General features: G+C 37.7%; 1 protein-coding gene across 4 annotated transcripts in view; it reads right to left on the bottom strand.

Annotated features, from left to right (window-relative positions):
* The window catches only part of CDC42BPA (CDC42 binding protein kinase alpha), a 159,157-nt gene that overhangs the window by 99,142 nt on the left and 44,798 nt on the right, over positions 1–15,217 (bottom strand). For all 4 annotated transcript variants that reach the window (XM_083732036.1, XM_083732033.1, XM_083732034.1 and 1 more), the window contains exons 3-5: positions 8,054–8,137; positions 4,554–4,649; positions 3,750–3,898 (exon numbers count right to left, since the gene is read on the bottom strand). In XM_083732036.1, the coding sequence (XP_083588162.1) occupies positions 3,750–3,898; positions 4,554–4,649; positions 8,054–8,137 (329 nt within the window). The remainder of the gene's footprint in view (positions 1–3,749; positions 3,899–4,553; positions 4,650–8,053; positions 8,138–15,217) is intronic.

The following is a 15,217-nucleotide window of genomic DNA, read 5'->3' as shown; positions in this document are numbered from 1 at the left end:
CATTGATACCAAAATTGGAAACTGAAAAGAACCAACTCAAGAACTACCGCCCCATCTCCCTTTTGAATGTGGATTACAAAATATTTGCAGATGTTTTGGCAAGTAGATTCAAGAGGGTTTTAAACAAAGTAATTCATAAGGACCAGGCAGGCTTTCTCCCAGGTAGACATATGTATGCCAACACTAGGAATATTATAGACATATTGGAACTCTTACAAACAAACATAAATACAAGAGCAGTTTTAATCTTCATAGATGCGGAGAAGGCCTTTGACAACATTTCCTGGAAGTTTATGAAGGGGAATTTAAAAGAAATGGGAGTGGGGCGGGGGTTTGAAAATGGGATTGATGCAATATATTCAGAACAGAAAGCAAAATTGATAGTTAACAATGTGGTTACAGAAGAGTTTAAAATTGAGAAAGGGACACGACAAGGCTGCCCGATCTCCCCGTTACTGTTTATTTCAGTCCTGGAAGTGCTCCTGAACATGATTAGAGGGGACCAGCGGGTGGAAGGGATTCAGGTCGGAATGAAACAATACAAGCTTAAAGCCTTTGCAGATGATCTAGTTTTAACACTACAGGAGCCAGAATCTAGTACGAAAAGAGTTTTACAACTGATTCATGACTTTGGTCGAGTGGCTGGATTTAAACTAAACAAGCAAAAAACTAAGGTGTTGGGGAAAAACCTGACGGACACTGAGTCGGAACGGTTTCAGAGAGAGACAGAGTTGACTGTGGTTAAGAAAGTGAAATACCTAGGGGTAAACATTACAGCTAAAAATTTGAGTCTGTTTAAAGACAATTATGAAAAATGCTGGTCTGAAATTAAGAGGGACTTGGATAGCTGGTCAAAACTAAAACTTTCCTTGTTAGGAAGAATAGCTGCCATCAAGATGAATGTATTGCCAAAAATGTTGTTTTTATTTCAGACACTGCAGATTGTTGACAAAACGGAGTGCTTCCGGAAGTGGCAAAAAGATATCTCCAAATTTGTCTGGCAGGGCAAAAAGCCCAGAATTAAGTATAAGATATTAACAGACGCAAAAGAAAGAGGGGGCTTTGCCCTGCCAGACTTAAAACTGTACTATGAAGCCGCAGCTTTCTGCTGGCTAAAAGATTGGCTACTTCTTGAGGACACGGACGTGTTAGATTTGGAAGGTTTTAACAACGCATTTGGGTGGCATGCATACCTATGGTACGACAAGGCTAAGATTTATAAGGTTTTCAAGAACCATATTGTCAGAAAAGCAATATTTAATGTTTGGACTAAATACAAAGACTTACTAGAGAACAAAACACCGAGGTGGCTGTCCCCTCTGGAGGCTAAGGCCTTAAAAAGACCCAATATGGAGGCCAGATGGCCGAAATATTGGGAAATAATAGAAAAAGATGGAAATAATTGGAAACTGCAGAGTTTGGAAAAAATGAAAGGTAAAGTGCGAGACTGGCTACATTATGCTCAGATTCAAGAAATTTTCAAGAATGATAAAAAGTTAGGATTCCAGGTGGAGAAATCGAAATTGGAAACAGAACTGTTAGAACCTAAGACGAAGGTATTGTCAAAAATGTATAACTTGCTGCTGAAATGGAATACACAAGACGAAATGGTGAAATCGGCTATGATAAAGTGGGCACAGGATGTTGGGCATAATATTATGTTTGAGGACTGGGAAAGGTTGTGGACCACCGGGCTGAACTTCACTGCATGTAATGCACTGAAGGAAAATGTAATGAAAATGATATATAGGTGGTACATGACCCCAGTGAAACTGGCCAAAATATACCATTCGTCTGAGAATAAATGTTGGAAATGTAAGGAAAATGAAGGAACATTCTTTCACCTCTGGTGGACTTGCCCTAAAGTGAAGGCCTTTTGGGAAATGATATACAATGAGTTAAAAAAGGTGTTTAAGTATACCTTTATCAAGAAACCAGAGGCCTTCCTTCTGGGTATGGTCGGCCAGTATGTGTTAAAGAAAGATAGAACATTTTTCATGTATGCTACAACGGCGGCAAGGATACTCATCGCTAAGAATTGGAAAACCCAAGATCTACCCACGCTGGAAGAATGGCAGATGCAGCTGATGGACTATATGCAACTAGCCGAGATGACAGGCAGAATCCGCGACCAGGGAGAAGAAAGGAGTGAAGAAGACTGGAAGAAATTTAAGATTTACTTACAAAAGCATTGTAATTTGGTTGAATGCTAACAAGGTTGCCAGATCAAAGATAATTGTCTATCACTAAATTATATTTTATAAGTTATATTTTGAGTTTAAACAAAATTATTGAGTTTGTGAACATTTAATAATTTGTTTTGAAAAATTTTATTTTTAAATGTGCAAGTGGAAGCGGGAGGCGTGAGGGAGTCTATGACAGAATGAAAAGATGTTAACAAAGGTATCATTTGTTAAATATGTATTATTATGGAAAACTTAATAAAAAATATTTATAAAAAAAAAAAAAAACAAATCTTAGTCCTTTCTGTGCTGGTTTTAATCTTCTATTTCAGTAGTTATATAAGCAAGAATTGAAAATTATTTACAAGTTACACAGCAGCACAGTCAACACATGGTGCATAGGCCCAAACTAAGATCATAAATACACTAGAATATTATTGGAACACTGAAACCTCAAAACCGGTATGTTCAGAACTTCATAGCCAAGTCACAAATAGAATCCATTTGTTAAAAACACACCCACAATCTAATTCAGTGACACCCACAAGCTCGCTATCTTCTATGAATCTATCAGCTGCATATTGTTCTGTGAACCACCCAGAGACCTCTGGGTATAGGGTGATAAGTAAGCAAGCAAGCAAGCAAACAAACAAACAAACAAATAATATACAGCACAAAACTAAGTTGTCTACTCAAAATTAAGTCCAGCTAAATTCAGAAGGACTTACTACCTGGAAAGTATTGTAGAATTTATATCTTTATATCTTAGACCTGGGATGATAGATGCCCTGCCAAAGCAGCAGTTTGTGCAAAGTTCACATGGAAGAGACAAAAGTATGGTACACAAAACTTATCTGGTATGAATGAGTTCAAACAGAGATTTCACACTGTGCTATCTGCATGGATCTTGTGGAGGAATTGATCGTGTCCTTATTCTTTTATAGAAATTGGTTTCAAATATCTCAGACCTAAGCAAATACTGATAAATTATAGAAATATACCTGCCTGCCTTTAGCATTACAACCCTTATACGGATAATCTCTGCATTAAAAGAGACAAAACTAGCTTCTTAATTATCTGCACAAATAAGTTTATCCATTAATTTTCTGGACACAAACCAACCAGTATTTGATCTCTTTGATGACGTATACAAGAATCAAACTTCAAGTCTCAATCCAAATGCAAATCCTGATTCTGCAAAGCATCTATCCTAAAAACAAACCATACTTTTCATAGCAAATTTTATACAGCACGCAAATGATATGCAAGTATTGTTATTCCATATGTTACTGGATAATATTAAATGCTGTTTCAGCCAAGCCTCCAAAGGACTGATTTAGTGAAACTCATACAGATGAAAAAAGTTTGAATACCACCAAAGCGTTTCCTCCAGTTTTATCAAAAAGTCAACTAATAACAAAAAGCAACAAAATCATCTAGCTAATTTCAGTGCTGTAATTCTTTTAAGAACAACTAAGTACTTTCCTCATTTTTTTCTGGAGCTGAAAAGTGAGTTGATTTAGATCAAAATAGTGAAGATCCGTATATTCCACTGATTATACTTACCGGTGGACATAATGCAGCTGATGTACAGAATCAATTGCTACTACCATTTCAGCCAAATAAAAGCGAGCCATTTCTTCAGGTAACCGGTCCTCAAACTTACTAAGCAAGGTAAGCAGATCACCACCCACATAATAATCCATTACCAGGTACTAGGAAAAAAGAAAACAGAAGGCACTTATAACAAATTTAGAAAGGCAAATATGCGAAAAGCACAACAGAACTAGGGCAGGAAATACCAGTGCTGCGACAGTAATTGTGCTTTTCCTATTGCAGAACTACTGCATTCTATTCTATAGTAGAAAGAGGGTATTTTAAGTTCTGTAATGCTGGGGTAATCTTGAAACTGTATTGCTATGGCAGCAGTGTCTCTTATGGAACTGCAGCATTTTGTTCTCTTACCAATTGCAAGGGAAGATAGTAGAACACACCAGCCACATACTTTAAACATATGATGTGTATGCACCTTTAGTGTTGCAGCTCGAGTCCTCTGAAATCAGTTACCAGTTGAAATTAGACAAGCCACCTAGCGGCTTGATCCTTAGGCAGCTACTTAAGAAGCTTCTGTTTAAGAAGTCTTATCCAGAAGTAGGACCTAGTCAATTTATGAAATATTAAGGGTATGATTCTAAAAATGGTTTTATTGCTTTTAGAGTCCTTAGGAACAGCTTTATTTTTTTCAGAGCATATATATTTTGTTTTGAGTTACTCTGATAGCTTCTGGCTTTGAAGCAGCTAATAAATCTGTAAAATAAATAAAGTTAAAAAATGAAGCAATTTTAAAGAGCACATTGAAGTAACACTCACTAAATAGTTTTCGTCCTGAAAGGCATAGTGCAATGTTGTAATCCATTGGTTATCTCCGTTCACTAACACATCCCTCTCTTCTCGAAAACAAGCTGTCTGGAAGGTAGAAAAATAATATTTTAGGTACTATTTTGAATAATGAAACAAATATGTTTAGATAGATGCTTAGAAACACTGTAGGATTACAAGGAAGTCATCTCTCCTGCAGCCGAGTAATTATCTGATTACTAAGAGGTTGTATTAATCTTTAGTACCAATGCAGATCCAATTTTTCTCCAGCTAAAATGGGGGAGGGAGCCATGGCCCTCCAGATGTTGTTGTATTCTCATGAGCCCCAGCCAGTGTTGCAAAAGGTCAGGGATGATGGGGGTTGTAGTCCACCAACACCTGGAGGAACACACTTTCCCCAACCCTGAACTAAACCATCACTTAACCACAGCAAAGTTGTGCTAACCATAGGAAAGCAATTTGGGGTTGGCTATGAGTAATATCACAACTTTTTTTACTTCTCACCTGCTGACAGTTAAGGTGGCTTTCAATTATGATAAGGTGGGATCCCTGAATGACTACTACTGCTGCCATCATAATACTAGCTTACCTATACTTAAGGCTGGTAGGGGATGGGGTTTTGAACTCCATAAAGAGAGAAGAATAAGACTGTAAACTGTGCCTCGCATACCTCCTTATCTATCAGGAGGTTTATTTGTGCACAGCATCTATGAAATCAGCACAAGACCCAAAATTCCATCCAATGGAATTTCTCTCAAGGCTCCATGTATGGTATAGATTTTCTGCCTAGTATGCTTAAGCGTCAAATATTAAAGTTACTGTATACAGACATGTACAAATATGAAACCAGCAGTATAATGAGAATGCTCAAGTTTTTTATACACTTTGTACAACATTAGGATCCATGCTGAGTCAAAAGAAAAGTCTAACTAGTCCAGTAACCTACTTTCCACAGCAGCCAACCAGATTCTTTCAAGGAAGCCCACAACCAAGCTGTGAGAAGGCAATTGCTCTCCCATAGCACGCCCGCTCTCAGCAACTAGTATTTAGTTGCACAAATATGGAGATTCCATCAACAGCCAATGATAGACCTATGCTTCATGAAATATAACAGCTTTAACTGCCCAGAAATATAGCCAACTTGTGGAAGTAAAGTTGCCTTTCTCAAACATCAACCCATCAACCAACAGCCCTCTACCATGGCATGCTGCCTTTGAAACTGGAGAAATTGTGATACTGCATGGGTGGCAGCTGTTCAAAGTTGTTTGTGTTTTTTAAAAAGCAAGTTAACAATTCAACAGAGCAAAATAATTTTGAAAGCCCAATACTGTAGTACAATGTTTACTCAGCCGAGGGATGCAATCCTAAAGACTCCTCATAGGCATAAGGCACAGACGAACAGAATGTGACTTACTGCCAAGTAAACAGTCGTTGGATTGCACTACAACTAGCTCTTCGGATCCTGACCTTTGGCATGCAATACCCAAAAGGCTAAACTTGCTCCATCCAGTTGTTTCAGGCTTCTATTTTTAACTAGAAGCAAAAGCAGTATTTTTTTTCTAAAATAATACTAACTACCATTCAGAGTTGTGGAATGAACTACAGTATACATGAGGGAATTGAGCTGCATTTTTGCATCCCTCTGTTTATATTTGGATGGAGTCTAAATATCTAAACTGCCAATTTTCATTAGTTGTAGAATCTACCATGGTCTGGAAGGCATGCCATTCCACATGTTAAAACTTTGTGTATGTGTGTGCAGCTATAGAGTGTGTGTTTTCTTCATGTGTGTTTTTATCCAGGCTCCCCGCAAGTAGGCATTTTAATCTTGGATTTTATTATAAAAATATCATGCATATTATTACTTGGATCTAAAAAATATTAGCAGTGCTTTTTGAGTTACCGGCTGCATTGGCAGGTCACAGCAAACTAGTTAATGGTCTACTGTGAACCTGCAAATGGCTCCTAATTCACTCATCACCAAGTGTGTGGGAGAAACAAATGGCAACCCCTAGTTTAGCACTATGTCCAAACTGTGGATTGTGGTTATTTCAGTACAAACAAACTGCTGGGTGAAGCCATGGTTTGTACTTGGCCATTGCTGGCATGGAGTCCCAAGAATACTGCCCTTGAACTCTCAGGCTGAGAAACATTCCCCAACATTAAGCAAGGGGAGGATCCAAGCAGGAATAGTATCTGCATCCACAGTTAAATATAGTTCACCATGATGTGGCAATGAGGCCACTAGGTCCTCATTATTATTTAAACTCGGAGGTATTTTAGATTTCAAAAATTTAACAATTGTGGTATGTAAAAAATAAAGCTAAATAGAGATAGCTTTCTAAGAGAATGTATCATAACAGAGTTGGTTTGAAAACAACCTTCCCCTTAAACTAAGGCTATTTATAGCCTATGAACTATTTTCTCTATGCAAGCTTCTCTTCCCACAAGTTCTGCTGGTTGGAATTCTTGACATCCATTGCATCTTGAGAGAAACTAACTATAGTTTCCCTCTCTCCTTGTGCTATCCAATGCCTGGATATTATAATGGTAGAACACATGCTTTCACATCTGAGGTTTACTTCCTGGCATTTCCAGTTAAAGAATAAGCTGGATGGGGGAAAAGTTCTGCCTGAGAAAGCTGTTACTAGCCAGAAAAGAAAATATTTGACTAGTCTGATGCAGTCTAAGACAACTGTATATGCACATATGTTGATATCATTTGGTTATGGAACAAGGGAGATACTGGAATTATAAGTGTGACACTCAGGTTTAAAATTCCTTTTTTACTTATAATATGCAAATAATAAATGCTATTCATAAAGTATAAGGAGTTTCCATCAACCATTACTAATATCTGTCACCTAAGGAACAAAATCCAAATAGACCACAAAATACTACTGGTACATTGATATAAATAAGGATCTGTACACAGGGGTGAACACTTGGGCACTGTAGACATATCTCAATCCAGTAATATGACCAAAGTGTACAGACCTATATGCTTAATGCTTAGATCCAGTCACAGAAACTCTTGGGCACATACAGATTATGGCATATTGTTCCCAGCAAGGGACCTATGCCTGGAAGTCTGGTTCTGCAAACAGAACTAGATTATTTCTAAACACAGAACTGTGTCCAAATTGCCTAGTAGCTTTTAAGGTACTCTGTAAACACATTTTTGGGTTTCTCCGGTTGCAGAATCCATATCAAATCATCTTAGCAGACAAAAATCTGTATTTTAAAAGTTAGACGTCAAAACTTGAAGGAAAGATCTTAAATCATTTTTGCAAGCAGGGTAATATTAAGGATACAAAGAAGAAGGAGTTTTGGAAATGGAAATGTTTTAGATTGGGCATTATTTCCCAAAATGTTCTGTGTTTATAAATAATCTAGTTCTGCATTTATTTCATAATATTTTATTTCAATAATGGAAGCCAAAACTAATAATCTTAACAGAAGCTTGAGTATACATTTCTTGAGAGTCTTACCTCAGCTCTTTTCAGCATCTCCCATTTATTTAATATTTTCATGGCAAATACCTTATCTGCGTTTTTCAATTTTACTACTGCAACCTGAAAAGATAAAATTTGTTTTTAATATATATATATATATCTATAGTGTGTTCATAATACACCAATACATTTCCAGTGCAGTTCATTTTCACACAATCTTACTGCAAATAATGGTTGCATAACTTCAAATTTTATTGAAGAAATTTGGACCAACAGATGTTTAGATTTCACATATGCTGCAGTACCAAGTACTTAATGACATAACCACAAACTGAGTATATTATAATTTTATTGATTTGGCCAGCAGATTTTATGAAGAAAATAAGAAAGCAACAGCTCAGAAGGAGCAGATCATGCAGTACAAAGCCCTGATAGAAACATTATGCCAAATATGATGAACTCTGATGCTAAAATGTGCCCCTTCATACTTGAAATGCAAGATGGACAGATTTTTTAATGCTCCGTTGCATACAAAGTTCCCTATATGTAAGAAGATTATTATATCTGAGGTAGGCTGAAATACACTAAAACCCTATCTCTAATCTTTATTTATTAATTACATTTATTAGATACCCAACAGCTATCATTCTCGAGGCATCATACAAAGTGGAAGAGGGATTAAAACAACAGCAATTATGATACAGGATCCAACAATTACAAACAAATAGCAGCAACAGATTTAAAATGCAAGAAAAGTAAAAACGTGTGTAAAAACTACAGAAACAGACAAATGATAACAGGACATTTTAAAAGCAGCAGATTTTTGCCTGCTTGGGGAGTGTATTTCATAGACACAGAAGCATCACTGAGATAATTTACTACATTAAGAAGTGACCTCTTCCCACCTGCATAATGAAACAGGATATGTAATTCTATTGTCTCAGTTATCATCTCAATCTGCATAATAAAAAAGAAAGACCTTCAGTACGTTACCTGGGTAACCACTGCATCATGGCTCCTTCTTGTGCCACTGAGGTGACAGCAGAAGCCCAGGGGCCTGTGAGAGGAGTCCATGCTGTGGCTTGTTCCTATGCCAACACTGCTCCAGTTTCTAGAACAAGTCACAGCATGGACCACTCCCATATATAGCCAGAGGTTTCTGATGTGACCTTCATGGTGTGAGAAACCACCACACTTGAAGCAGTTCCCAGGCCATGAATGCAAGGCTAGTTCTAAACAAGTTTTCCCTAACCCACAAGACGGGACCCTGTGAACACCAAATTCCTGATTCTATAACACTTACTTTTATGTTATATCTGTTTTTATGATACTTTTAAAGGTCTGATGCTGCTTCAAGATTTTTAAATTTGAAGTTGTTCAGAAAAGCTGTTAAATAATTAAATAAACTGAATTCTATTAAACTTGTGGAAAACATAAAACAAGAACTCAAAAGTCTAATCACAGCTTGTCACATAGCAGTAGGAATATGCCACACCCAAAATGAAAATACTCAGTGATGAATGCATTTTAAATAGTCACATTCCATACTGCCATCACTCGGGAAGGAAACTCCCAATCAATTCAAAAAATATTAACAATTATTTTTGTTTCTACCTGTTTACACATCGGTACTCTGTGACAAAGATTTGTATCTGATTTTTCCCTTTGGGCTATCGACAAAAATAAAATAAGGCTGAACCTTGCCCTCTTGTCTATCTATCTATAAACTTCCATTCTTGGTGTGAGCCAATGAATTTGTGGCACAAATGCTGCAGCAGACGACAGCTTGATGAAAGTCTCTTTCATGAGCCCAAGCAAAGTCTCAAGCTAATACACCAATGCTGAATTCTTATAAAAGTATAAAGCAGGAAACATGAAAACTTGGATGGAATAGTTATTAGTTCCCAGAATTGCTGTGGTATAATAATCAAGTCTGACCTCTTCCACAATCCTACACTTGTAAAAATAAAATAGAACCCAGGAATATATAAAAATGAAGGGACAGAAGAAAATGTTTAATTTAAACTTTGTTTTGAAAATGTTTGTGCCTACCACTAGTAATAGTTAAATGTACTTCTCATATAGTATACCTGGTACAGATTTTATAAGACTACTTTTTCTTAAGTGTTTTACTGATCAGAACTAAAGGGTTCTCATCTAAAAATCTAAAAACTTCTCTAGAAGTCATCATAGCACTTTATTAGGGCACAGTTAAGGTGAAAGTAATCCTCAGAAGAAGATTATTTTCTTTTCATAGTTTATGTTATGGCACAGTTAAAAGTAATGTTGGTTGTACATGAATTTTCCCCGTTTACTGTTTTGTGTACATTTACAAAACATAGAGATGGACACATCAGTTAATTTTCATACCACTTTGTATGTGTTCACAAATTCTGGAGTAATCTGCTAAAAACAATCACATTTAAACACATATTTTATATCAATGTACGTGATAAATACATGTGATCAATGTATGTGACGCGGGTGGCGCTGTGGGTAAAACCTCAGTGCCTAGGACTTGCCGATCGCATGGTCGGCGGTTCGAATCCCCGCAGCGGGGTGAGCTCCCGTCGTTCGGTCCCAGCTCCTGCCCACCTAGCAGTTTGAAAGCACCCTTAAGTGCAAGTAGATAAATAGGTACCGCTTTATAGCGGGAAGGTAAACTGTGTTTCCGTGTGCTGCTCTGGTGCCGGTTCGCCAGAGCAGCTTCGTCACGCTGGGTACGTGACCCGGAAGTGTCTGCAGACAGCGCTGGCTCCCGGCCTCTAGAGTGAGATGAGCGCACAACCTTAGAGTCCCGGCCTCTAGAGTGAGATGAGCGCACAACCCTAGAGTCTGTCAAGACTGGCCCGTACGGGCAAGGGTACCTTTACCTTTATGTGATAAAATGTATGTTACATTGTGAAAGACCTGCTGGACTAGCTAAACTGACAACAGGTCCTGAAAGCTTTCTTAACTTAAGCCATTCTGGAAGCAATACTAAACTGACACTCTCAGGCTGCATGAAATTTGGTTCAGAATTACTGGTAACAATGAATTTGAGTTAGGAAGCAGGAGCTGGCTATGGTACTGTGCGCTCTTCCCCTAACTTCTCTCCTCCTAAACATAAGTACACTACGTGATCCTGCCAACTAACCAGAGATCACTCTTAATCCAGCATTTGAACTCAGAATGTGAAACTGGTTTTAAATCCTGTTTAAAAAAATTAACAACGGTGAACTTATTTCCACCTCTTCCTTCCTTTGTAAATTCATTAACTGGCTAACCTACCTCTTATTTTACTCCCAAACTGGGAGGCACAAGAGGACAGTGGAAATTTGCAAGCTTTCTGGTCCGGCCAGGCAATGGTCCAATCCATACCTTCCTCTTATTTTCTCTCAAAAGTATGGCAAGCAGACAAGGCAGATTCTAACTTAGCAAAATCCTTGGTGAAATCCAAGGTTCAAATTAAAGTTCTTTATACATGAGATTCAAGATAAAGCAAGCAAGAAAAACAGGAGGTTGTTTTAAAATGAAAATAAACAGCTTCTTATAACTAGCTCTTATACTTGAAACAGATACTAAAGTTAGTTTTAATAAGTTACATATGAACTGTAAGATACTTCAACATGCCAATCACAAGCAAAGAGGCAAAGCTTCCCCAAGTAAAACAAAGAAAAGGCTATTTCTGAAAATGATCTACAGTAGTTTTATTTTGTGTTCTAGGGAGCCAATGACAAAAAAAGAGGGAAGCAAGTGATCAATCAGACAGGGTGCAATTCAAAAACATTTTCAGTTTGCATCAGAAAATTGATTTATTGCTTAGAGAACAGCCAATTTTGCATGTTTCTTTTACTTATGCAAGCAGCATGGGTGGCGCTGTGGGTTAAACCACAGAGCCTAGGACTTGCCCATCAAAAGGTTGGCAGTTCGAATCCCGGCGAAAGGGTGAGCTCCCATTGCTCGGTCCCTGCTCCTGCCAACCTAGCAGTTCGAAAGCACGTCAAAGTGCAAGTAGATAAATAGGTACCGCTCCAGCGGGAAGGTAAATGGCATTTCCGTGCGCTGCTCTGGTTCGCCAGAAGCGGCTTAGTCATGCTGTACGCTGGCTCCCTCGGCCAATAAAGCAAGATGAGCACCGCAACCCCAGAGTCGGTCATGACTAGACCTAATGGTCAGGGGTCCCTTTACCTTTACCTTTACTTATGCATTTAGTGAACAAAGCTAAAAACTTTGAAACTATCAAGCTTGCCTAATAATTATTTGCATCGATTCATTATTAGTAATGAATTTATGAAAAGGAAAGATTTCTGTGGAAAAATAAAAGCACTGGAATGTTTTCTCCTTTCTTCGTGAAGAAATTTTTATTGTAATTTTAACAGTTTTTTATTTCAACAGTGCTGTGGCTTTATGGGAACCTAAAAGGCAACAGGCAAATGGCAACATGGGTAAACAAAGAAAGAAAACAAGCAGAAATGAGAATGACAATGGAAAAGCAATTCAAAATAGTCTGACTTAAATCCAAATTTATAGTGCAAGGATAAAACTCTTCTTGTTCTAAAAGTGGTTTAAAGTGAGAATGTCCTAATATGTCAGAATGGACTGATATAATTCACCAAAAATAATAATTAAATATTTAGACTTAATTAAGTTTTTCTGCATTTTCAGAACAAAAGTACATACCAATTGGTTGCTACAACAATTAAAAAGCATACTGATATGCAACTAAATAAAGCATTAGAACCACAATCCAAAATGTCTGGTTATGCAACCCACATGCCTTTTACATTACACACAATCTGCTTATAGACAAAGGAGGACAAGTGGGAAATTAATAAACTTCTGTTTGCCTCTATGTACATTTACCATGATAATTGCTAAGATCACGTACTTAGAAACAAGGAACACAATACAGTATGAGATAAGGGAGCTGGATTGTTGGCTAAAGACCCATAACTTTCCAGAAACAAGAGTAGTAATTATTGGACAAAAATTCTTATTTTTTTCTTGTGCAGGATTTAATTAAATGTGCCTGCTAAGATGGTTACAAATTGGAGTTTTTCAGGAAAGTAGAGAATATAAATTTCAAGTGCATAAAATCTAGTGGGATCCAATGGGCAGAATTATTTTCATTGCAGGTGCTATGGGAACATATTCTTATGCTCACTTCTCCCAACACAAATCGATTCTCATTTCTGGCCAAAATTCTTGGAAAGCTAAAGAAATCTGCTGAGGGATCAATCATATTGGCTAGGATCCTCCGCATCTCCCTTCTATCAATCTACTCTCAAGTGCTGGCAGAAGATTTTAAATAATTATACCACTTTAAATTCTATACACAAAATACACAAAATCAGATGACGGGGTGGGGATTGCCCAATACTGACTTGTACTATGAAGCATTCCAATTCCGCCAACTTTGTTTCATGATTTAAAAATCTTGTAAACATCGGACCACACTGTAGAAGGTATTGCTGAATCAAGGTCCACACCTTTTTGGAATGAGAACATGGCAGTACTACGAAAAATCGCTTTATTCTCAACACCTTTCAAACATGGGAAGTGTCTCCCATCTGCTCCTCATAATTTCAAGCTTAGAGATTTTTATAAGAATAATATACCGGTCGCCCAGGAACAGCTCTGGGTGGACCTGAGATGCTTGGGTCTGGGCCTCACAAGGTTTGAAGCCATTTTGCTAATACAGTAGAGGGCAATCTGGGAAAAGACTGTTGGCTAATATATATAGGGCACTGACAGATACTACTGACGGGCCACTAACATAATTGAAAAGTACATGGGAAAAGGAGCTTGGAAACAAGACTGAGGATACACACACACACACACACACACACACACACACACACACTTCAAAAGCTCTCTAATCAGCAGTTAAACAGTAAAGAGAAACAAAATCAAAGTGACAATTACACTATTTCATCCCTTCCCTGCAAAAGTCTGGTCACTGATTTATTAAATCTGAAAATTTAATATTTTTAAGTGTATTTTTCCTCCATGAACAGTCTGCTAAAAATGCTTGGTATGTGCTGATATAAACATTTTGGTTTTAGTCTGAAAGGAGAAAGAAGCCAAAATCCTTCTTCCAACTGTTTTCCATATTTCCCACAAACAGTAATGCTTCCTGGCTTGCTGTCAAACTCTTTCTGCCTCTTCACAAGGTTTGGTCTCTCATGTACTTGTACATCAACACATTGCCGTTCCTTCTTCAATTATTTTAATGGATGCAGCTATCTGGAGGGGAAAAAAATTTGCTAACAGATTCCTACTGCTTCTTGGATAAGCAATAGTTTAAAAAGAAACACACTGGAGGTAGTAGGAATGTTAGTCATTTTGTGCTCATTTGGCTTTTAAGGGCAGCACACATATGAATTTCATAAAATCAAAGAATTGTAGAGTTGGAAGGGACCCAGAGGGTCATCTAGTCCAACATTCAGATTCGCATAAATAATCCACGTCTTGGAATAAAGTGACACTGAGATGAAACAGCCACACCCAATTCTTCATTCTAAATTAAGAAAAGCCTGGACTCCTTGTTGTATACCCCAGGGATTTCCCCTGTAAACTATCCCAAGTTATGCAGACTGAAGGTCTGATACCAAGGAACTGTAATTAACTCCTCTCGTCTTGCAGTCTCTTGCTCCAGCAAGAAGCCTTTGCAAAGCAGAGGGATTTCGTGTAAACCACCATCTCATCCCTCAATGACAGCCCTCCTCCTCTCCACCCTGTCTCACATCTGCAAGAAGATCTTAATTTGGTCTGGAAAACTACAGTACTTGAAAAGTCTGTATTGGCTTAAGGCTCCCTATACTACATAGAGCTCAGGATCATGCTGCCTAAGGGTTAGAAATTATCAGCAAATATAATACCCTCCTGTGAAATGTTGCTATTCTCTTTAGCTCCCCTAAAAATTACACACTTTCCAAAAAGGAATATTAGAGTTCAGTTTTGCAATAGACTAAATTTCAGTGACAACTGCAATTATCCGGAATAAGAAAATTTCATCCACAAGCAGGCATGCTCAGTCTGGTTCATTTACTTTATGACAGAGATGTTATCTGTACTAACAAGTCCAACACATGTACACAAAAGGGAAGTTAGGGTTCAAACAAATGCCACATCTCACTGAAACACATCACAAATTTTATATTTTGTGAAGTACTTCTTTTGTCTGCCCGGACTCTACTTCCAATCCAGCTCTGAAAA

Source organism: Podarcis gaigeae (assembly GCF_964106915.1).
Source record: "Podarcis gaigeae genome assembly, chromosome: 3".
Taxonomy (NCBI): Eukaryota; Metazoa; Chordata; class Lepidosauria; order Squamata; family Lacertidae; genus Podarcis; species Podarcis gaigeae.
Note: the sequence above shows the minus strand (reverse complement) of the source record. Positions and strands in the feature narration are given on the sequence as shown.